This window comes from Antechinus flavipes, chromosome 1, assembly GCF_016432865.1.
Source record: "Antechinus flavipes isolate AdamAnt ecotype Samford, QLD, Australia chromosome 1, AdamAnt_v2, whole genome shotgun sequence".
Lineage (NCBI taxonomy): Eukaryota > Metazoa > Chordata > Mammalia > Dasyuromorphia > Dasyuridae > Antechinus > Antechinus flavipes.
Genome location: NC_067398.1, coordinates 56,546,507 through 56,569,732, shown reverse-complemented (window position 1 = coordinate 56,569,732; position 23,226 = coordinate 56,546,507). Strand labels below are relative to the sequence as shown.

The following is a 23,226-nucleotide window of genomic DNA, read 5'->3' as shown; positions in this document are numbered from 1 at the left end:
GCCTCCCGAGCCTCCATTGAACAAATCTGCTCCCCACTTTCACCTTCCCAGAAAGCCCCTTGAGCTCCAGGGCCATCACCTGCACCTCCTTTTCCCTCCAGCCTCTCCTGGGGTGCCCAGCCTGGCCCCAGCTGGCGAGGAACAAACACGGGCAGTAATCAGGGCCAGCAGAGGCCTCCTGGGCCACCCGGAATCCCAGCGGACACTGGGGCCAGAGCGGGCCGGGGCTGGCCACGAGAGGTGGAGAGGTGGGAGCCGGACCTCTGGGTCCCCGCACCCCAAATCCTTCCCAACAAACTGAAGCAGAAGCAGCTCCTCGCAACCCGCAAACAAAAGGCGGCCTGACAGGTTCGGCTCCTAATTAATAGCTCCTCCAGATGAGATTAGAATCCCCGGGAGCTCCGGGCCCCAGGAGCCGGGACACAATTGTTCACTTAATTACTTCTCTGCTTCTCTGATAACCACAGCCCTGGCAAATATTTCTTTTTATTAATCAACTGAGCAGAAAGCGGGAAGAGCGGCCGGATCGCCCTCGGCCCCAGAGCAGAAGGGAGGCTGGTCACTGACCGGGAGGGAGGCTGGTCACTGACCGCGAGGGAGGCTGGTCACTGACCGCGAGGGAGGCTGGTCACTAATGGGAGGGAGGCTGGTCACTGACCGCGAGGGAGGCTGGCCACTGACCGGGAGGGAGGCTGGTCACTGACCGGGAGGGAGGCTATTCATTGACGGGAGGGAGGCTGGCCACTGACCGGGAGGGAGGCTGGTCACTGACCAGGAGGGAGGCTGGTCACTGATGGGAGGGAGGCTGGTCACTGACCGGGAGGGAGGCTATTCATTGACCGGGAGGGAGGCTGGCCACTGACCGGGAGGGAGGCTGGTCACTGACCAGGAGGGAGGCTGGTCACTGATGGGAGGGAGGCTGGTCACTGACCGCGAGGGAGGCTGGTCACTGACCAGGAGGGAGGCTGGCCACTGACCGCGAGGGAGGCTGGTCACTGACCAGGAGGGAGGCTGGTCACTGATGGGAGGGAGGCTGGTCACTGACCGCGAGGGAGGCTGGTCACTGACCAGGAGGGAGGCTGGCCACTGACCGCGAGGGAGGCTGGTCACTGACCAGGAGGGAGGCTGGTCACTGATGGGAGGGAGGCTGCTCACTGACCGCGAGGGAGGCTGGTCACTGACCGGGAGGGAGGCTATTCATTGACCGGGAGGGAGGCTGGCCACTGACCGGGAGGGAGGCTGGTCACTGACCAGGAGGGAGGCTGGTCACTGATGGGAGGGAGGCTGGTCACTGACCGGGAGGGAGGCTGGTCACTGACCGCGAGGGAGGCTGGTCACTGACCGCGAGAGAGGCTGCTCACTGACCGGGAGGGAGGCTGGCCACTGACCGGGGGGGAGGCTGCTCACTGCTGGTCACTGACCGGGAGGGAGGCTGGTCACTGACCGCGAGGGAGGCTGCTCACTGACCGGGAGGGAGGCTGGTCACTGACCGTGAGGGAGGCTGCTCACTGACCGGGAGGGAGGCTGGTCACTGACCGCGAGGGAGGCTGCTCACTGACCGGGAGGGAGGCTGGTCACTGACCGCGAGAGAGGCTGCTCACTGATGGGAGGGAGGCTGGTCACTGACCGCGAGGGAGGCTGGTCACTGACCGGGAGGGAGGCTGGTCACTGACCGGGAGGGAGGCTGCTCACTGACTGGGAGGGAGGCTGGCCACCGACTGGGCAGGCCCAGAAGTCAGAGAGCCCCAGAAGCCGGCAGTTCCGGCAGACTCTGGCCAGGCCATTTCCTTCTCAGGCCGGTTTCCTCGTCTGCCCAATGGGGAAGCAGCAAGCAGGCTGGGGGCTTCTGGGAGGGCCAGGCCCCGGAGAGGAGCGGGGTTGTGAGCACAAAATCTGGGCGGCCCTGCCCTCCAGGAGCTTCCCTTCTACTAGGAAGAGTCAAGGTCTGGGGATGGCCTGGGGAATTCATGAGGAGCAAAGGAAAAACTGGGGGCAGAAGGAGCCTCCCAGATTGTAGCAGCAACGTTATTTGATCCGAAATCTGAGCCGTTGCACCCGAGTGTGAATCCTGGGCGCTGCCTGTAACTCCCTCTCCATGTACTTCCGGAATGGAAGAAAGTAAGCATTTATTAAGCACCTTCTATATGTCAGGCCCTGTACTTTACAAATCACTCCATGTGATAATCAGGCACTTGACAAATCATCTCATTTGATCCTCCCAACGACCCTGGCAGGGAGATGCTCTTATTGTCCCCATCTGACAGATCGGGAAACTGAGGCAAGCAGCGCCTTCCTCCCATTTCCTACACCGACCGTATTCCCCTCCTGCGTATGTGCCAGCCGGTCGGCTCCCTCCTCCTCCATGACCATAAGCTCTCACTCTTGGGCTCAAAGCAGGTTCTCGGTAAACACTGATGAAGGAATGAATAAAGTCTGACTTCGGGGAGACCTCATCCGGCGGACAGACACGAGACATCTCCCGGGGCTCAGAGACCGTGCCCGCCGAGGCGGGAGGGGCCCCGGGGAACGAGGGCCGGTGAGCGCTGCTGTCACCCCCGGGCGGTGGGAAACCGGGGCTCGGGGCCTGAGGACACACAGCAGGCGCTGCAAGGGTGGGACCGGGCCCGGCCCGCCGTGTGGCCCAGGGGGAGAGGGCGGGCACAGAGGCGGGGTTCCGGTCCCACGGGTCCTTCCGCCGAGAACACGGGGCCCGCTCCCGGGCGCTGCTGCGGGGTCCCTGCACTCTGCCCACCCGGCGGGGGCTCACACAAGGACGGCAGAGGGCCCGAGAAACAGGAAGGGCCCTTACCCTCTGAGTGACACCGGACAAAGAGGCCGGGACAGCTCGGTCTGCACTCAGATACCCGCCAGCTTTATGAGCGGCGGGCGTCAGACAGCTTACTCACCTGGAAAATGGGTCTGCAATAGTTACATGGCAGGCCACAGGGCTCCGGTGAGAAAAGGGCTGTCAGAATGCTAAGTGCTACACACGGACACCAACGCACCTTTACAAGCACTACTATTATAATTCTCCCCCTTCCCCCCCCCCCGCCTCCTCCCCCCTCCTCCTCCTCCTCCCGCCTCCTCCCCCCACCATCACTATCACCCCTATCCCTGCTCCCCCTCTCGCCCCTACACGGCACTGCGGGGCTGGGAGTTTCTGCCCACCTCAGTCCCGGAGAACTCCCTCACAGGTAACCCAGGACCCGAGACAAGTGGCTCCGAAACGGGCCCAACGCTCGGAGCGGCCTGGAAGGGCCCGCCCAGAGAAGGTCCCAGAGCCGCAGCCAAGGCCAGAGGCCAGGGGCAGGGCCCTCAGTCCCTCAGTCCCCGCAGCGCCTGAGGGGAGACAGGGAGGGTTCTGGCCTTCTCTGGAGGGGGAGGGTCCCGACCTTCCCCATGGGGGGGGGGGGGGAGGGGCTGCCTGGCCCACCCAGGACCACAAGAGAAGGAAAGAATATTCCTCCCCGTGTGTTTGTGGGGGAGAGGTGGCAGGGGAGGTCAGTGGGTCCCGAGGGGCAGAAACAGCTGGGGAGGGTGGGGGGGAAACAGCCAGAAGCGGGGCCTTGGAAAGCAACAGTGACTCCCTCTCTCTCCTCCTCCTCTGCCCCTTTCTGCAGCGTTCTCTCCGCCCCCTGATTCTCTGACTTTCTATGTCTCTCTGTCTGTCTCCCTCCCCCCAGGAGGCGGCTGCCCCGGTGACTGTGCTGGGGACAGGAGCCGCCCCTGATTCACTGCCTCAGCCTCAGAGCAGCCCCCAGTCCAGTGAGCCAGGTTCCGGGTGCCGGAGGGCTGACGGCGCCGTTAAACCGGGCCACCTGTTTCTGTGAGACGTCCCTCCCGGGAGAGCCCTGCCCCCCTCCCCCCCGCCCGCCGCTGGGGACGCCCCCACCCCGAGGGGCAGCTCCCGCTCCGTTGTGGCCGAGGGGGCGAGGCCCGCGTCAGGGGTTCCAGCCTCCGGCCCAGGCCTCCTGGTTCCGGGGCCGGTGTTTTTCCATTGGACCACGTTGCATCTCCACACTCGGAGGGAGATATATATGGATCGGTGGCTCCCAACCCCGGCTTAGCAACACCCCAGGGTGTACCGCAAAAGCTATAATAAAATTCTTGAAATCTGAAAACAAAATTATTTTTAATTCACTTTCATTTAAGGAATAAGCTTGTCACGGAGCCCCCCACCAGGAAGCCCTTTCGGAGAGGAGGAGGGTGTCATCCTCCTCGCAGCCTGGGGCTCACTGACAGGCGCAGGAGGGAGGCGGCCCGGCCGGGGCTGTCCCCATTCTAAAAATGAGAAAACTGAGGCTCAGAGAATAAGTTCTGCAGGCAAGGAAATGACACGACAAGGGCAGAAGGAGGCGGGTTCGGGTCTCACCGAAGTGCGCTCACAGCGCCGGCCCGCACGAGCCGGGGCACACGAGGTGCACACAGAGTACCAGACGGGCACATGAGCAGCAGGCGCAGGGGCAGGGGCAGGCGCTTCCCAGGGCTGGCAAAGGCAAGTGCCCGACACAGGAGCAACGTGGCAGAAACTCGCGGCCTGGGCCCTGGCTGGCTGAGCGGAGGGCACCCCCCTGTGTCTGTGCTCCCTCCCTCCCTCTCTCCCTCCCTCTGTCCTCCTTCTTCCCTCATGACAGAGACAGACCCTTGCCCGGAGAGGTCCCCTCCAGGTTCCTGTGGCTTTCCTTGAGAGCCCTCGGGAGTCGGACCCCCTGTGACGCCCGCTGCCCGTCGGGCGGGAAAGGCCGGTGACTATTCCGTGTGCCAGCCTCGTGGGCTCCCTGGAGGCAGGGGCTGTGCCCTGGCAGGCCGTGGCACCAACTCGGGGCAATGGGAACCTTCACTGTGCCTGCGTGGCCTGGGGTCTCGGGCCCGGAAGGGACCCTGCGAGAGCCAGACAAGCAACAGCCCAGCGGAGAGCGGGCCCGAGGGTGACTCCTGCCTGGCTTCTGATCACCTCCCTCTCTTCCTACACAAACAGGAGCGGAGACCTGGGCAGCTCCATCTCCTTCTGCATCCAGCCCCTCCCCTTACGGAGGAGTCCCCGAGGCTGCACAGAGAGAAGGCCGGACAGATCAGGCCCAGGTGGGGGATGGGACGGGACTTTGGGGGGCAGTGATTAAGTGCCGGGGGGCTCTCAGGCCCGCACCCCTGCCGGCCCAGCCCGAGCCTCCGCAGCGACATCTGCTCGGCAGCCTCAGCAGCCCAGGTGCTCCTCACCAACCCTGGGGCCAAGGTGGGGGAGGGGCTGGAGCCGCCCTGCCCCAGGAAGTGATGAATTAGTGAGCGAGGGGCTCAGGAGAAAACCGACTGGGGTTCTAAAGTAGCTTTCAACGGGGTTTTCATTATTATTATTATTATTATTATCATCTGTCCTCTCTCCCAGACACTTCTGCTCCGGCTCACTCAGTCTCTTCCCTCCCACCTTCCCTAGCTTCCCACTCCCTTTGTTTCCTCCCCACTCCCTCCCTCCCACTCTTGCCCTCCTTTTTCCTTGCCTTCTCTTCCTCCTCTAATTCTCCCTGACCTGACTCCCCTCCTCTCCCCACCCCCTCTTATTCCTTCTTCCTTTCTCTCTCTCTCCACTCCTCATTCCCTTCTTGTCTTTTTCTCCATTCCTTCTCATTTCCTTCTTCCCTTTCTTTCTCTACTCCCTCTCTTTCTCTCATTCCCTTTTTTTCCTTTTTTCTCTCTCTCCTCACTCCTCATTCCCTTTCTTCCTCTCTCTTTCTCCACTCCTCATTTCCTTCTTCCCTTTTTCTCTATTCCCTCTCTCTCTCTCCCTCTCATTCCTTCTTCCCTTTCTCTCATTCCCTTCTCCCTTTTCTCCTTCCTTCCCCATCCCCTTTCCCCACACACCACCTCCTTCCCCTTCCCTCCCTTCCTTTCTCTTGCCACCACCCCTCCTTGCTCTCCTTTTCCTGACCCGCAGGGCAGCCTTTTGGACGGGCCCAGAGGGCAGAGGATTCAACAACACAAGCGTCTGAACGTGGTACAAGAGAAGCTGTGATTGGGTCTGGAAAAGAACCTCCCGGCTGGGTCGGGCCCAGGCTGACACGGTCCGGCTCTCAGCCCGTCCTGGGGGGAGGGGGAGGGTCCTAGCCCTCGGGCCGGCGGAGGAGGCCTCCATCCCAGCGCGGGCGCCAGCTAGGCAGAGGCGGCAGCCGCAGGGAGGGCCCGCGCTCAGACAGATTTCCCACAGGTGACCAGGAGGCCCGAGGGGAGTCACTTCACCCTGAGCACTGTAAGATGCAGAGAGCGCCCCCCTCAGGATCGTTGTAGATACCTGTGAGTGCTCCAGCACAGGGCTTGGCACACAGCAGGTGCTTAATAAATGCTTGTTCCCTACTAACCACTGCCTCTCTTAAGGCCTTTGCCTGCCCTCTATAAGAGAACATGTTTCTCCAGGGAGGTCCAAGAAACGGGAAACCCCCGCAGGCAAAACGGCAGCGTCCCTCTGGTGGGGAGGCGCCTTGGGGGCTTGGGCGCGAGGAGTCCCTCCATATAGAGAAGCCCGGGTAGGAAAGTCTGCCCAGGATGCAGATCAGCACCGGGCCCAGGGGCCTGGGAAACATGAGGGACCCGGAGGCTGCAGGGCACAGGGCTGGGGGGCCACGGGGCGGCCTGAGGCAGGGGCGGTCGGAGGGCCCAGCTCCCCACTGAGCGGCCTGAGGCAGGGACAGTCAGAGGGCCCAGCTCCCCAGTGGGAGGGGAAGCCAGGCCCAGGAGCCTGGGAAACATGAGGGACCCGGAGGCTGCGGGGCACAGGGCTGGGGGGCCACGGGGCGGCCTGAGGCAGGGGCGGTCGGAGGGCCCAGCTCCCCACTGAGCGGCCTGAGGCAGGGACAGTCAGAGGGCCCAGCTCCCCAGTGGGAGGGGAAGCCAGGCCCAGGGGCCTGGGAAACATGGGGGACCCGGAGGCTGCGGGGCACAGGGCTGGGGGGCCACGGGGCGGCCTGAGGCAGGGACAGTCGGAGGGCCCAGCTCCCCAGTGGGAGGGGAAGCCGGGCCCAGGGGCCTGGGAAACATGAGGGACCCAGAGGCTGAGGGCACAGGGCTGGGGGGCCACGGGGCGGCCTGAGGCAGGGACGGTCGGAGGGCCCGAGGGATCCTTCACTCTGCTCATGTGGGGGGCTCCAGGGGCCAGGGCCAAAAACTGGCAGTGATGGGGAAAGGAGAGAAAGCCCCGCAAACATTTAAGGATAGTGATTGTTCCCATTCTGCAGGGGCCGAGCCCAGAAAGGCTCGGAGGTAAAAGCTGGGCTGCTCCATCCTTCCCCGAAGGCAGAACCAGAGGTTCCGTCCCGGCCATTCATCCCCCAGGCCAGGGCAGCGCTGGGGCCCCCAAGGAGGCAGGAGCAGGCGAGGAGACTGAGGCACCCGGAGACTTCCTGCCGAGACCCAGGACGGGCGGGGGCCAGAGACCTCCGCTGGGGCCTGCTCTGGGCCGGGCAGCAGGAGCCGCCAGCCGCCCAGCCGAGAGAATGATCCCCCTCCTTTTTCTGGGGCGTGGGCTGAGGTGACCTCCTCGGCCTCGCAGCCAAGTGGGCCATCCCTGCATCCCTGCCCCCACCCCCACCCCAAGGCCACCTGGCAGGCAGGGAGGGGAAGGGGGCACCGCCTGTGCTCCTCCCACACACGGAGCTCCTCCCACACACGGAGCTCCTCCCACACACGGAGCTCCTCCCACACACGGAGCTCCTCCTACATACGGAGCTCCTCCCACACACGGAGCTCCTCCCACACATGGAGCTCCTCCCACACACGGAGCTCCTCCCACACATGGAGCTCCTCCCACACACGGAGCTCCTCCCACACACAGAGCTCCTCCCACACACGGAGCTCCTCCCACACACGGAGCTCCTCCCACTACACGGAGCTCTTCCCACACAGAGAGCTCCTCCCACCACACGGAGCTCCTCCCACCGCTCCGTGACCCTTTGTGGGACACCCCAGCACCCCCCCCCACCCCCGGCGCCCAGGAGGGACCCGCCACCCACGCCCACGGGGCCCAGCACCTACCTGCTTCTCGGTCATGGCGTAGATATACTGCCGGCTGGGGCTCAGGACCAGGTCCCTCAGGATGGAGCTGCCCTCGTGGGCCACCACGTTCTCATACTGCAGGGCGGGGCGCCCCCCGGGGCTGGACAGGTCCACCAGGATCTGGGCAAAGGAGAGGAGAAGGTGGGATTCTGGGCAACGCCTAGTGACCCCCGGAGCTGAGCAGGCCCGGCCCCTGCCTCCCCGCGGCCGTCCCTCCGAGGGCCCCGGGCCCTGCCCCCTCCCGCGGGCCGGACACCGTCCCCGCCCACAGGGAAACCCCGCCCACCACACAAGCCCACAGGGAGAGACCGGCCGCGGACCCCCGCACTCGGGAGACGGAGAGGGACGCCCGGAATGGAGGCATCGGGAGAGGCCGGATTCAGGCCCGGCTGGGCCTGACTCTGCACCTTAGCACCCCCCCCCACCCCCCCCCCCCCCACCCCCAGCCAGACTCAGGCCTCCCGGACTGTAGAGAGCAGGTGGCGGCCTCCCCCCAGCAGCCCCTCCCACCAGCCTGCCGGGGACCCTCACCACTAATCCCCCGAGTCACAGCCCCGTCCCCAGGAGGCACCGCAGGGGAGGCCGCTCTGGATCCCAAGGCCCCAAGGTTCCCGCTTGGCCATTTGTCTTGTGACAGAAAAGCGTTGTGGGGGCCCTGAGAGACGCGAGTTTGAATCCTGCCTCCCCGGCCCTAGGAAGGGCTGGACGGACATAAGCTGCAAAGGCCGAATGCCGTCATCAGCGCTCAGAAGCCCTAGCGGGGACCCTGACCAGAGCCCTCCGGACCCCCGGACGCCCGTCCCCTTCCTATCTCACCCCCTCCTCCCTCCCACCCCTCAACTGGCTCGGCTCCAGTCCCCAGCCGCCATGACAGGGCCCCGAGTCATTTGCATAGTTTCCCATCCAGAAAGAGGGAGCTGGGGGAGAGAAAGAGGGCCCCCCTCGCCCCCGGCCGCCTTATTAGCATGGAAATGTATTCCAGATCACAAACAAACTGGGGGCCGTTTAATTAGAGCGACTCCTCTGATTCCCCGCCAGCCAGCCTGCCGATAACATCAGCCAGGAGTATTTTTAGTCGCTTTCACAAAACAAATGTATTTAATTAAGAGAGAGAGACCCCTAAGGAACTTCCCAGAAATGTGAACTTCCCCGCAAACCACAGGGGCGGTGGGGTGTGCGTCTGACCCGGGGGGCTGGAAACGGGGGGCAGAGGGGCAGGACCCCAGCTCCTCCCCAGCTTCCTTGGCCCCCACAAACCCTCTCAGGCAGAGGAAGGCGCCGGGGTGATGGGAGGGGGTGTGTTCATTAGGGCTGCCTCACCCCAAAGCCAGCCCCTGCCCCCGGCCCTGCTGGGAGGCACACGGTGTGTGGCGCGGGCCCCCGTGCCAGCCAAGCGGCTCCCACTGACGAGATGGCCAGGATGGGGCCCGGGACAAGGAAATGGGGTTCGGGGCTCTCCCCCCCCCCCGCCTCGGCCCTCTCCGGGCTAAGGGAGTGTGAGCCCCTCCAGGCTCTGACGCTGCAGGACAGTCGGGCTGACTCAATGACGGAGGCCATGGCTCTGTTTCACGGTTACAGTTGTGACTTCAGCCCTGGCAGGCAGCAAGGAAGGGGCACTGGGGCATAAATGGATCCCTCCATCCCAGGGCCCAGGGGTCTGCTGCATCCCTCCCTCCTACCCCTTCTGGTCTTCCAGAGGGCTCTCAGTGGCAGCTAGCACTGGCTCACGGCTCTCTGACTCTCTCTCCTTCCCCCTCTCCTCCTTCCCCTCCCCCTCTCCTTCTCCCTCTCTCCTTCCTCTCTCTCTCTCTCTCTGTTTCTATCTCTGTCTCTGTCTCTGTCCCTCCCTCCTTCTCTCTCTCTCTCTCTCTCTCTCTCTGTCTCTCTCTGTCTCTCTCTGTCTCTGTCTCTCTATCTTTCTCTCTCTGTATCTCTCTCTCTGTCTCTCTCTCTCTCTGTCTCTCTCTCTCTCTCTCTCTCTCTCTCCCTTTCCCCTCCCTGTCAATCCCAGTTCTGCAGACTAAGACCCTTTCCTCACCGCCCTGTGAGGCAAGTAGCAGAAATAATACAAACACCTGATTTTACATATAGGGAAACTGAGGCTCAAAGCAATGTCCTTCTCTAGAACTCGATTTCCTCATGCAACAAATGGCAGTCGGACGAACTGGTCTTGCAGCCTCAAGTCTCTCCCTTCTCCAATCCATTCTTCAAACTGCCACCCAAATGAGTTTCTTTAAGTCCAGATGTGAACATGTCACTCTCCTGCTCAGTTCCCTTCAGTGGTTCCCCTCTCCCTTCAGGATCAGATGCAAACTCCCACCTGGCAAGTCTCCCTCACATGCCCGTTAGCTCTGGCCCGAGCACGGCCATGTCTACGACGGCCTCTCCCCTCCCACCATCTCGGCCTCTTAGCTGCCCCGGGGCCGCTTCTGAGTCCTCCCCCTCCTGCCCCTAAATTAAACGCCCTCGATGGGAGTGTGTGACATTTTCCTATGGACTTCCGGACAGGTTTTGGTTTTCCCCAAACAATGCAAGCTCCTGGTGAGCAGGAACCCTTTCACTTGGGTCTTTCTATCCCACAATGCCTTGGACAGTACAGGCCCTTAATCAATGCTCACTGAATTAGTGCTAAATCAACATTTGCTGAATTAAACTTCACTCCAACTCCGGTCTTCTGCAATTCTGGTTTTGAGTGCATCCGACTTGCCGGGAGCTGGGCCACCAGAACTGAGGGAAAGGAGAGTGTATCTAAGGATTTTGGGGATATTCAAGTGCTACAAACATTACCTCCGCTTAGCGTCAGAACCCTAGGAGGCAAATGCTATTTTAATCCCCATTTTACAGATGAGAAAACTGAGGCAGAGTTTAAGTGACCAGTCCAGGCTCACACACCTAATAAATAACATCTGAGGCTGGATCTGAAAACTCACATCAGGTCCCCGAGTCCAAGTCCAATGCGCTAACCAGTGTACCACTTGGTTGCCTCACAAGGCAATAAGGAGCTTTACAAAGGGCTAAACACCAGGAAAGAGGGTCCTGAGGTAGGAATCTGGAAGGAGAAATATTTGGAGACAACAAGCCTGACTAGTCTAGGCTCTCTGCGCTTTACTAGCCGGGAGATCTTGGGTGACTCTATCCCTTCTCTGGGCCTCAGTTTCCCCCTCTGTAAAATGAAAACCCGGGATTAGGAAGGCAGATTTAGACACAGAAGGAAGAGAGATGCAAGGGAACCCAGTTTAACACTTTAAAAGCAGCACAGTGACTTCTCCAGCGTCATGCAGCCAGTGAAGGCCGGAGGAGGAGTAAGAACTCGGACCCCCGACTCCCAGAAGTCTCTGGGGCCCCTTCCAGCGCTAACCTTCTGAAGTTCCGTGAGGGGGAAGGGATGAATGAAGCCAGCCGGGGTGGGAGACATTCCTGAAACCCAATATGCAAAACAACGTCTGCTTTCCCTCCTGGCTCCCACATCCGCTCCAGGTCACCCCCTTGCCAATCCCTGGCCCAGTCTCTAAATCAAACCAGACAGAACCAGAGAGAGCTCGGCTTCTGAGAGGAAAACAAGGCTGAGGGACGCACTGGGCCAGCGCTTGAGTCATGGGCTAGAGCCCCGGGGGAAAGCCCCACACCAAGTGGGGGAGGAGGGCAAGGCTGCAGCTGGCTCCTTGGGGCGGCGGGCAGAAGCCCAGCGGGGGCGAGCTGCCCACAGATCACTTAATCAGTCGCCAAGGCCGCGGGAACCAGAGCCTGAGTCAGAAACTGCGGGAGGGGCCAGCTTGGGAGAGCTTTCATTAACAATCCCTCAGCCAATAAGCATTTATTAAGCACCTGCTGTATTGCATGTTCTGGGAATATAAAGTGGGGAAAACAGCCTCTGTCCTCCGTGGGGAAACTGAGGCAGGCAGTGGCTCGGTGATTTTCCCAGAGTTGCACAGCTAGTCCAGATCTGAACTCAGCAAGATGAGCGTTCCCGACTCCAAGCTCAGCGCCCTAACCCTGAGCCCTTACTGAGCTCTCTCTGCAGGTGTACTGGTCTCACTGGCACCAGAGCTAGAACCGGCCAAGCTTCCTACAAGACCAGGTCTTGTCCAACGCAGCCGCCCGCCCAGGGAAGGTCGGTGAGCGAGAGCTAGGGAGCCACGGCGGGTCTGAGGCAGAGATCCCTCCCCGAGACCTCCCAGACACTGGCCAAGCTGAGGCCTCGGGAGGCTGCCGGTGGGGAAGACAGGACCACATTCTCTCCCCGGGGGCCAGTCCATCTGCCTTCGCTCACCCCTCCCTTGGTCACAACTCCTGGCCCCTGATCTCCTCCTCCTGCCGGCTCTCCTCTCGGGACAGACTCCCGCGCCGGCACAGCCCTGCTGCTCGCCCCGGTCCGACCTTCAGGCCCCCCATGCAGGCAGCTCTTCCCGTGCACGCGGGGCGGAAAGGCCCCCGCCTCCCCAGGGGTCTCCCAAGCCACTCCCGTCGGCGCGGGGAGCAGAGAACACTGTCAAGCGTGTCAGCTTCCATTACCCAAGACCGCGGCCAGGAGCGCGCGAGGCCGCGGAGACGCCGTGCTGGCAGGTCTCATAAATCCGTTTTCCCAGCCAGAGACACCTGACGCACATGGGACCCAGCAAGGTGGGAGGGAGGCCCGGGCCCTGCCAGCCCAGCCTGCAATCCCGGCCTGCAAACCTGCCTTCAGCGGGCCGGGAGGTTCTGCCTGCCCAGCATGGCCGGGACAAATGCACCCGAGCAATCGGATCTCCCCCGAAACCCTGAGGAGACAAAGCGGTCCCCCGCAGCCCTGACAGCCAGGGAGCACTTCCCCGGGACGCGTTCCTTTCGGGAACCCAGGAGAGAAAGCCTGTTCCATGACCAGACCCTGACGGGAGAGAGCACCGAGCCCCTGGAATCCTGGGGGGCATCAGGAGGGAGCCCCACTGGAGCTGACCAGGGCAGACCCTCCACGGGAGCCTCAGAGCCAGCCGGGCACCTGCCGATCGATGGGAGCAAGAGAAAGCGAGCGTCTCACAGGCATCCGGCCTTGTCCAACGGGGAGGCCTGTGGTTCTAGCCACTCTACACCCGGATGAGTTATCCTCCCAAAGTAGCTGATAAACAGGGACTGCACAGGAGCCCGAGGATTGATAAGCAAAGCCTCTCACAAGCCATTAGTCTAACCCCCCACTCAGTACGGGAAGCCCTTCTATGCGCCTCTGGCAGATGGTCAGTCTCCGTTTGAACATTTCCCTGGATGGGGAAATCACTCCCTGCCCGGGGCAGCCTGAAACCACGCTGAACAGCCCGCATCCGTAAGGCTACAAATACTGGAGGAGAGAACCCAGACTTCCCTAAATCTTCCCCCACGTTAAAACACGGTAGCAATAATTATAATAATATATGGTGTACATATGTAACATAGAGTAATCATAGCTATTAAAATAACAATAATAATAAGCACTTATAGAGTGCTTTAAATACTACACAAAATCTCACTTTCTGGAAAGGCCAGAATTCGATCTCAGATCTTCTGACACTTAATTCCATTCCTCAGCCTTGCCCAATAATGAGTCCCACTGGTTCTAGCCACTTTATAACTGGATGATTTATCATCCAAAAGTATCTGATAAACGTGATTGTATATGAGCCCCGAGGATCAACAAGTAAAGCATCTGCCTTCGGGATCTTATACTCATGCGGGGAAGATGAAACATGAGTGTTCAAATCTGGTAAGAAATGGGTAGAAAACAAGGGGAAGAATTAATTCCCATTGCTTCTCATGGAATCTCCGGCTCCTTTCAAATGCAAACTCAGTTTCAAGAACCCTTTCCTCATTTCCCTAAAGTTGGCTGTGCTCTCACTTTGTGTGTGTGTGTGTGTGTGTGTGTGTGTGTGTGTGTGTGTGTGTGTGCGTGTGAGTGTGTGTGAGAGAGAATGTGTGTGTGAGTGTGTGTGTGAGAGAGTGTGTGTGAGTGTGAGTGTGTGTGTGACTGTGTGAATGTGTATGAGTGTGAGTGTGTGTGTGTGAGTGTGAGTGTGACTGTGTGTGAGAGAGAGTGTGTGTGAGTGTGTGTGTGACTGTGTGAGTGTGTATGAGTGTGAGTGTGTGAGAGTGTGAGTGTGACTGTGTGTGAGAGAGTGTGTGTGAGTGTGTGTGTGACAGTGTGAGTGTGAGTGTGTGAGAGTGTGAGTGTGACTGTGTGTGAGAGAGAGTGTGTGTGAGTGTGAGTGTGTGTGTATGAGTATACAAGCATCAAAATACAATTATAGCAGGAACACTTTTTTTTTTTTTGGGGGGGGGGGGGGGGGAGACAGTATCTTTTACAGAATGGCCACTCTGGTGTCTGTCCACAGACATTTAATAGCTGCTCGATGAACTGACTTGAATAATGACTGGCTTTAGCACCCCTGTGTGCCCAGCCCGGTGCTGGTGAGATACCCTTCAGGGAGAGCAGACTCATCTTTGGAATTATGTTTTGCCGAGGGACAGATGAAATTGTTTTGCATGTTCTAAGCGCGCGCTAACTGATCGCCAAGGAGAGCTGAGCCGGCGGGAGGCTTGGCGGAAGGTGAAATCTTTGTCTTCCCCAGTAATGGATGTCATCATTATGGCAGAGAGGGAGCGAGGAGAAGAGTCGGGGAGACCAAGGAGAAGCGGCAGCTCTGGACTGTAAGCTGGGAGCTCTGGGCTCCAGCCTGAGTAAGGGATTTCCTTTTCTCTGCCTTAGTTGCCACCTCTTCATAATTAAGGGATCCAACCAGACCAGAGCTTCTTAAACTTTTTCCACTCTCAACCTTTTTTCATCCAAGAAAATTTTACATGACCTTTGGTATGTAAGTATATAAAATATAAAATGTTTTTATATAAATACATATTAATATATAAATAATCAACATTTGCTGATGATATATCATCATTTTGGAAGAGGAACATTGAGTTACAAGACCCCATATAGGGCCACAAACCAGAATTTAAGAAGCTGGGAACTAGATAATCCAAGAATCCCTCTGGTTATAACTACATTATAATTCTAGGGTTCATCATTAAAAAGTAACTGAGGAACCATGACTATGTATAAGGTATGAGAATAGAGACATAAAGAATCTAAAAAAAGTTCTCTGTCCTGAGGAGCTTATACTCTATTGGGAAGACAGAATAAAACATGAATATTCAGAAATAATTATAAATGCTCCTGAATAATCATTGGTTTTGTAGAGCTAGATCACCAATACATCAAAGAAAAGGGGGAAAAAATACAAATTAGGGGAAATCTAGAAGGGGAATAATGAGAAACCAATATGCTATGCAATTTTTAAAACTCAATCCTGAATCATTTAAATAAGTAAACGAATAACGAAAAATGGGAAGCAGACAAGAGAAATGGCATGAAGACAATTACATTAATTTGTTCCATTTATCCAATGTAAATCCACAGCCACAACGAGACCAAAAGAGCACCCGAAGTGCCTTGGTCAGCAAAATGAAGAAGACCAAAGCCAATGGAAACAATAGTTTAAAAAGTAACTTCATTCACAAAATCCTATAAGGAAGAATAATGGACGAGTATGAGTGGTGCTGTCTCATGTGGCAAGAAATCTAAGCAAAGCTATCCTTGAGTATGAAAGTGAAAAGCAAGATGGAAAAGATCTGCAGAGATTTGTTTTCCCCATCAAAGACAACGGGGTCACAACCCAGTCCCAATCTCAGATGTGCTTACGATAGGAAGTAGAAAAAAGGACAAAGACTGGAAAAGCAGTAAATTGTGAGGGCTTTGAAGGATCAATACTCAAGATATAAATAAGAGGGAAAGATAACTATTTGGCCGAACAAATGATGGTATGTGAGCATAATGGAACAGTATGGTGACAAAAGGGATGGTTTCAAAGACACAATGCTCTGACAGGCAAATACTTGTTGAAAATGTGTCTAAATTGATGTAGAGGAAAGTGGGCAGAATGAAAAGATCAAGTTATAAATTTTTTTTTAAAGAAAAACAATTTAAATCTTAAGAATTCTATCAATGGGACAGCAAGATGTCACAATGGACAGAACACTGGCCCTGAAATCGGGAGGACCTGCTTTCAAATCTGGCCTCAGACATTTAACACTTACTAGTTGTGTGACCCTGGCTAAGTCACATAAACTCAACTGCCTTGAAAAATAATAATAATAATAATTCTGACCAATGCCAATAACTAACCACCATACCAGAGGGACTTGTGAAGTAACATATTGCCACCTCCTGAGAAACAAAGACAGACTCAAAGTGCAGGAGGACAAATATTTTGGGACATATCAAATTGTTTTGCTTAAATAAGGTTATTTATTGCAAGGATTAGAGTTTTCGTGATGGAGGATACAGAATTTGAAGGCAAGAGTGAAGCTAGCAAAGGGTTACCAAAAAAAATTAAGAAAAGATGGTAAACTATTGGGTCTATATCCCAAAGAAATCATAAAAAACAGGAAAGGACCCATAAGTAAAAAAAGATTTGTAGCAGCTCTTTTGATGGCAAGGAATTAGAAATTTTGGTGAATGGCTGAACAAGTTGGACTATATGAATATAACGGGCTATTACTGTGTTATAAGAAATGATGAGCAGTCTGGGGGAGGGAGTGGGGGAAGGAGGGGAAAAATTGGAACAAAAGGTTTTGCAACTGTTAATGCTAAAAAACTACCCATGCACATATCTTGTAAATAAAAAACTATTATAAAAAATAAAAAATGATGAGCAGGTTGATTTCAGAAAAGCCTGGAAAGGTGGTGGCAAGGAGTTGGAAATTTTGGTGAATGGCTGAACAAGTTATGGTATATGAATATAATGGAATATCAGTGCTATAAGAAATGATGAGAGGCCGGTTTCAGAAAACCCTGGACTTATACATGAACCGAAGTGAGCAGAACCAGAAAAACAATGCTCATGAGGAAGAGCAACACTGTGTGATGAACAACAATGAGAGACTTAGCTCTTCTCAGCAATAAAGTGATCCAAGACAATTTTAATAGACTCGGGATGGAAAATGCCATCCGAGTCCAGGGGAAAAAATAGGGAGACTCGGAGTAGATCAAAGAATACTATTTTCATTTGTTTCATGTTCTTTCTTTCTTGTGGTTTTTTCCTTTTGTTCTGATTTTTCTTTCATAAAATGATTAATGTGGAAACATATTTAACATGATTGTACATGTATAACATATACCAAATTGCTGGAAAGAGGGAAGAGTAGAAAAATCCGGAACTCAAAATCTTACAAGAATGGATAGTGAAAACTACCTTTACATGTAAATGAAAAACAAAATATTATCAAGTCAAAAACAAAGAAAATAGGGTAAAACTAAAGTATTTTTAATAGGCACAGAAGAGGCTGCTTTTTTATAGTGTTTTAAAGGTCAGCAAAGTGCTTTTATAAATATTACTTCATTTTATCCTCACAACTTAGGAAAAAGTAGGTACTTACTGTTAGTCCTATAGAAGTTCACAAAGAAAATAGATATGCAGGGCAGCTTTAAAAGTAACAGTTTCAATTCATTGTATCCACATATAAATGTATCTATGTAACATAGATTATGTACATATATATTAAATCTGCACATAGTAGTCATGCTTTTATCTATAATTTCTTTTTATGTCCTACCTTGCATATGCAAATTTTTTGTGTTCAATAAATTCAGAATTTTAGGAATTAATAATGCCCCCTGGAAAGTGCGTGTTATTGTGACGGGGAAGATACAGCACAGAGCCCAAGGTAAAGATGGATTCCCTGTGGATGGCGAGCTCCTGACTCTACTCCCATTCATTCATGACACTATGCTAGTTGCCAAATATTGGAGAAAAGACTCCTCAGGTTTCACTCAAAAACTCATCCATACAGAAGATACTAGATGAGTTAACCATTGTGCCCAAATTATGCCACGGAGTTTGTCTATCGGCAATATATGTGGGACAAAGAACACACTTGCACCCTGCATGGTGTCAAGGGCAGGCTGGATTGCACAGCTCTCTGCCTTCTAGATACCAGCATCCTGACAGGGTCCCTGCAGCAACAATACATGGAATACAAGTCCCCAGGTGAGAAACCCCCCAAGGGCGTGAACAGGTTGCAAGCATAACCAGTGAGGGACATCAAAGGAGGGTCACCAGAGAAATGCATGCTGGGAATATCTCGTGATGATGGATGGCAGGTGGAGAGCCAGAGTGAACCACCCACTGGTAGCCTCAAGATGTCAGGAGAAAAAAGGAAAGGCTCTGGATTGGCCACCTTCTGGGAGGGCACGGCCAAGGACCACCCGGGCCCGGGAGGGGAGCTGGAGAGGACTCCGACCCGATCACAGAGCCACTTGTCTACCTGAGCAAGCTGCAAGGGCAAGTGCGGAACATGGGATGAAAAGGCGGGTCCTAATCCTGGCTCTGCCCCCCGTAAATGAGGAGGTTGGATAAAGTGATTGCTCAAGTCTCTTCTTTTCAAAAGCTTTTCTAACCCTGAAAGCAGCGTGTCGATTGAAGTAACTTATGCTGGGGCAGGTGAACAAGTCCCAACACTGGATACTGTGAGCCCCGGGGAGATGGGGGGGAGAGAGACTCTGGGAAAGGCCGAGGAACGGGGCCTTGAACAAACAGATTGTAGAGTGCATTCCAGGCCGAGGGGAGGAAGGAATGCACAGGGGGGGAGCTCACCTGCTCTGGGTGGAGGAAAGGGAATAAACCAGTTTGACTGGAGAATTCAGACAGCTAACGCAAGGCTGCCCCGCGAGGCTCCAGCGTCCCCCAAGCCTGGGAGAGGTCACTCCTCCTGCCTGGCCGCCGGCCTCCCCTGGACAGGGCTGTCACTCGTCTAAGTGCTGTGTGCTCCAGGCTGGGGGGCGACGGCAGAAGGGCCCTATCTCGCGTCAGTGCCTTGAGAGTTGGGGACTCAAGTTCAACATGTAAATTTATGCAAAACAGAAGGCAATTAGGAGCAGGATTCAGAGCCTTAGAACCTCCGCAAAGATGTCCAGGCTCACAGGCATCCAGCCAGGCTCCTTATCACCTCCCAGTAATTCTTGGTTAATTGTGGGAGCTCTTTGCAGCAGGCAGGAAGCGGGGTGCGAGGTGGGATTCACACAGGCAAAGCCCCACAAACCACAGTCCCCCAAAGCCTCCTCTCTCCTCCGCCTCCTCGGAGCTGAAAGAAAACACGATGAGAGGATCCTAGCTCTGAAACTGGAAGGGACCCCAAGGATGCCCTCGTCTGATCCCTCACTTTACAGGTGAGGAAACTGAGACCCCTAGAAGTCAAGGGACTCATGTGAGCATCAAGGGCAGAGTCTGCAGCGGCTACAGTGCTCAGAGCCCTGGGCCCACGAAGAAAACCGGCTCCTAACCCTGGCTTTGATACTGTGCGGGAGCAAAGGGGCAAATCCCTTGAAACTCCAGCAAATTCAGGAGCTTAGAGGTGCCCCATTCCCAGCCTTTTACAAGCCCAGGCCCAGAGAAGGAGAGTTAAATAAGTCAGTTAGTGATTCACTCTATGAGCATTTATTAAGTCAGTAAACAGTTATTTCACATGTGTCCAACCACCCATACAAAGATCACCCCCCAACACACGCTGTCTTCAGGGAGCTTACACTCCAACAAGGGAGACATTAAACAAGTAAATACGGCGGCCAGCTAGAGACAGGATACACAGGAGGTAATTAACAGACAGAAAACTAGAATTAAGATAGGTTGGGGAAGGTTTCCTCAAGAGGGTGGGATTTTGGTTAGGTCTTAAAGGAAACCCATGTCCCAAGTGCTGCTGGTTCCACAAAATTAAAAGGAAAAAGCCCTCCAGGTGCTTACTTACAATGCGGGGAAGAGTGAAGGCGAAAATGAAAAGCCAATAATTTATGGGGGCGGGAAGGGGGGCACACCAGCACCCCTGATTTGTACCACCGCCCTTCCCCATTCCCCCCACCTGGGCCATGTTTCTCAGAAGAAGCACAGACTATAATCTGGACAAGGTTCCATTATGGGTGAGTCACAAAGGTCGGTATTTCAGAGGTTTTTCCCCTCATTTCATCAGGAGTTCAATCAAGGAGCCCCCCAACCCTCTAACCCTGCAGTTATGTGCCGGGGGGAGGAAGATGAATGTATTCACTAAGATGGACAAATACCGGTAGATCTTCCCGTCCCACTGCCACGAGGGTCAGAGGGCTGAAGAGAGGCTGGCAGGAGACCCAAAGCCTGGGCCTGACGCAGCCACGAGCTTATCCTGTCACCTTGGCCGAGCCAGGTGGTTCTGGAAAACATGAAGCAAAGTTCTGCACCTGGGTGGTGCACAGGGCCAGCCTTGGAGTCAGGAAAACCCAAGTTCAAATCCGGCCGCAGATGCTTACCAAACTGGGTCACCGTGGGCAAGTCTGCCTCAATTCCTTAATCTGTAAAATGGGGATGAGTAACAGCATCTGTCTCTCAGGGTTGTTATGAGCAACAAATGAGATTATAATCATAAAGTACTTAGCACGCTAAAAAACTGTTAGCTATTAGCTATTATTATCATTATTCTCATGGCCAGTATTTGCTAAGCGTGAATAATTATGTGAGGTAATCAATCAAAAAGCAATATGCTCAAGGTTTCATTCCATGTGAGATAGTGATGATAAAAGTAAAAAACGCATGGTAATAAAAGTGATTGCTTAATAGGAAGAGTGAAGAGGAAGAAGAGGAGGAAGAAGAAGGAGTCCTGGATTCAAATTCTATCTCTGACAAGTACTGGCTATAAGACATCAGGCAATACTCCTCAGCGCTCTCATGGAAGACAACCTTTCCTTAGAGGCAGCCAGGAATTCCCTACCAAAGAGAGGAGAGGGTTGGTCCTTTCCCATCTTCCTGAGAAACAGAATGGCTCCAGACCATTCTTCTTCTTCCTCCTTTTTCTCTTCTTCCTCATCCTCCTCCATCATCATCATCCCTCTTCCTATTAAGCAATCACTTTTATCACCACGAGTTTTTTACTTTTATCATCAGTATCTCCAAGGGGTTGGAAGCTCTCTAAGCCCTCTTAATTCTGCTGCCTTCCACAATGACTTCCTCTCGATCCCGCTTGTTTGGACACATTTGTCTGCTCTACAATGACCTCGGAAGGTGGTCAGGAGGCTTTGGGAGAATGCCCATTCTGGCCTTGCCGGGGGGAGGCTTCTTGCAAGAGGCAGGACGTGGTGTTTTTAGGGAAAACTTGGGCTTGGAAGATGCAGAGGAAGAAAGTAAGATGAGTGGTAGAAGCAGAAAAGTGTGATCAGCTCGGAGAACATAAGAAAGGGCTCCTGGGAAATGCAGCAGGAGGATTGTGGGCTTTAAGGTCAGAACACGGATTCACATCGGGGAGCCAAGGAATCTCGGGCAAATGCTTACCTGCCCTGGGGCTCAGTCTCCTCCCCAGCATGAAGGAGGCGGCCGGGCCGGCTCCAGGGCCTCCTTCCCTTTCTAACTCCCCGAATCTGGTGTCTCAGTGTCCTTATATTAATGTAGCCAGGGTCTGGACTGGCGGGGCCTAAATCGCTCCCAGCTCTGGATTCTATGATGGCCTTCACCCAGTCTGGCTTGTATGGAAGCTTTATTTAGGCCAGGATAAAGCTGGAGAGATAAGGACAGGACCTTGACAGCCTTAAGGGAGAGGCTAAGGGGGCTTATTCTGTCAGTGCTTAACCCCACCCTGGAAGACCTGCAGCCCCTGACGTGGCAAAGGCTCCCCCTTTACAAAGGGCTCGAGCACCCTGCAAGGCAGGGAGGGCAGACAGCAGGATTGTTCCCATTCTGCGGCCGGTAAATGTGGCTCTCCTAAGTGGGAAGTGATTAGGACAAGGTGACCCAGCCTTTGGTGACTGGGCTGGAATTCAAAATCTGGTCTTCGGGTTCCAATGACTTGCCTGCCCACCCTCGGCTGTCCACCCGGCGTGGCAGACCTGGATGCTCCCTGGCTCCCTCCCCCTGGTGGCGGGAACGTGTGGGGCCCAAGGACCCCTGCGTGTCTGCAAGGGCTGCTCCTGCTGGAGTTTGGGGAGGGGGCAGTGAGGACGGGGAGAAGGGGAGGGGGAGGTCTGGGAGTGTGAGGACAGGCGGAGACGGCCCGTAGGGAATGCAGGGCTTCCCCCCGTCCTCCTCCCTGCCCAGCCCTTCCGTCACAAGTGGGTCTGACCCAGCCCCACAAGGGTCTCGGGACAAGCCAACAGGTGGCATCTGACAGCTCAGGCTCTTCAGAGAATTTCAAGGGGCGCGGAGAAGCAGCCTGAACAGATGCAGCCGTCTGTCCGTCTGCCGGAGTGACCACCTGCCACACTCGCCCCCCACTGTGCCGTTGGCAGAGGCCGCCCAGGCCCCTTTTGTGCGGGGGGAGTCGGGGGGGGGAGACAATCCCTGCCCCTGGGTGTCCTGCCCACGCCCCCGCCAGCGCCAGCTGCTGTGAAGTTAAGCAGCACATGCTAGGAAGGCGGGCTAGGTTTCCCTGTACGGCACTGACCGGTTCATTGAAAACAAGTAGGAGAAACACGGCATGAGGCAGGGTGGACCTTAGAGCTCGTCTGCAAGGGGGGAGAGTCAGCACTCGGATAGCTATGGGCTTGGGCCTCTGGGCTCCGGACCTCGGCTTCCTTTTCTGTAAGTTGGGGAGGCTCTGGGGTCCCTTTCTAGGTATTATTCTCTAACCCTACAACCCTGAAGTTACCAAACAGCACTTCTTTGTTCCAATTTCCCCTGGAATGAAACCCTCCCATTTTTAAGACTTGTTACGGCACTGACCTTCCCCCGACCGACAACAATTTAGGTTCCAAGATTCTTTTCTATTTTAACATTCTATGTTCTACTTCTATCTCTATCTACCTCCACAGTCTCTAAAGCCCTTAAAATAGTTTGTATTCTGAGGTCCTGCCCATCTCTGATGTACTAGTTTTCTAGGGTCCCTCCAAGCTCTGACATTCTATGTTCTAAGGTCTTCTCTGGCTCCAGCATCTATCTTCTGAAGCCCTCAGAAACTTAGAACATTCTACTTGCTAGGGTCCCTCCTGGCTCCAATATTCTCGGGTCCCCCCCAGCTCCGATATTCTCGGGTCCCCCCAGTTCCAATAGTCTCGGGTCCCCCCCATCTCCGATATTGTCGGTCCCCCCCCCAGCTCCAATATTCTCGGGTTCCCCCCGGCTCCAATATTCTCGGGTCCCCCCCCGGCTCCGATATTCTCGGTTCCCCCCGGCTCCAATA

General features: G+C 55.4%; 1 protein-coding gene across 2 annotated transcripts in view; it reads right to left on the bottom strand.

The window, feature by feature from the left end:
- Nucleotides 1–23,226, bottom strand: part of PLXNA1 (plexin A1) — a 287,103-nt gene that overhangs the window by 136,009 nt on the left and 127,868 nt on the right. For both annotated transcript variants that reach the window (XM_051983114.1, XM_051983104.1), the window contains exon 4: nt 8,020–8,160. In XM_051983114.1, the coding sequence (XP_051839074.1) occupies nt 8,020–8,160 (141 nt within the window). The remainder of the gene's footprint in view (nt 1–8,019; nt 8,161–23,226) is intronic.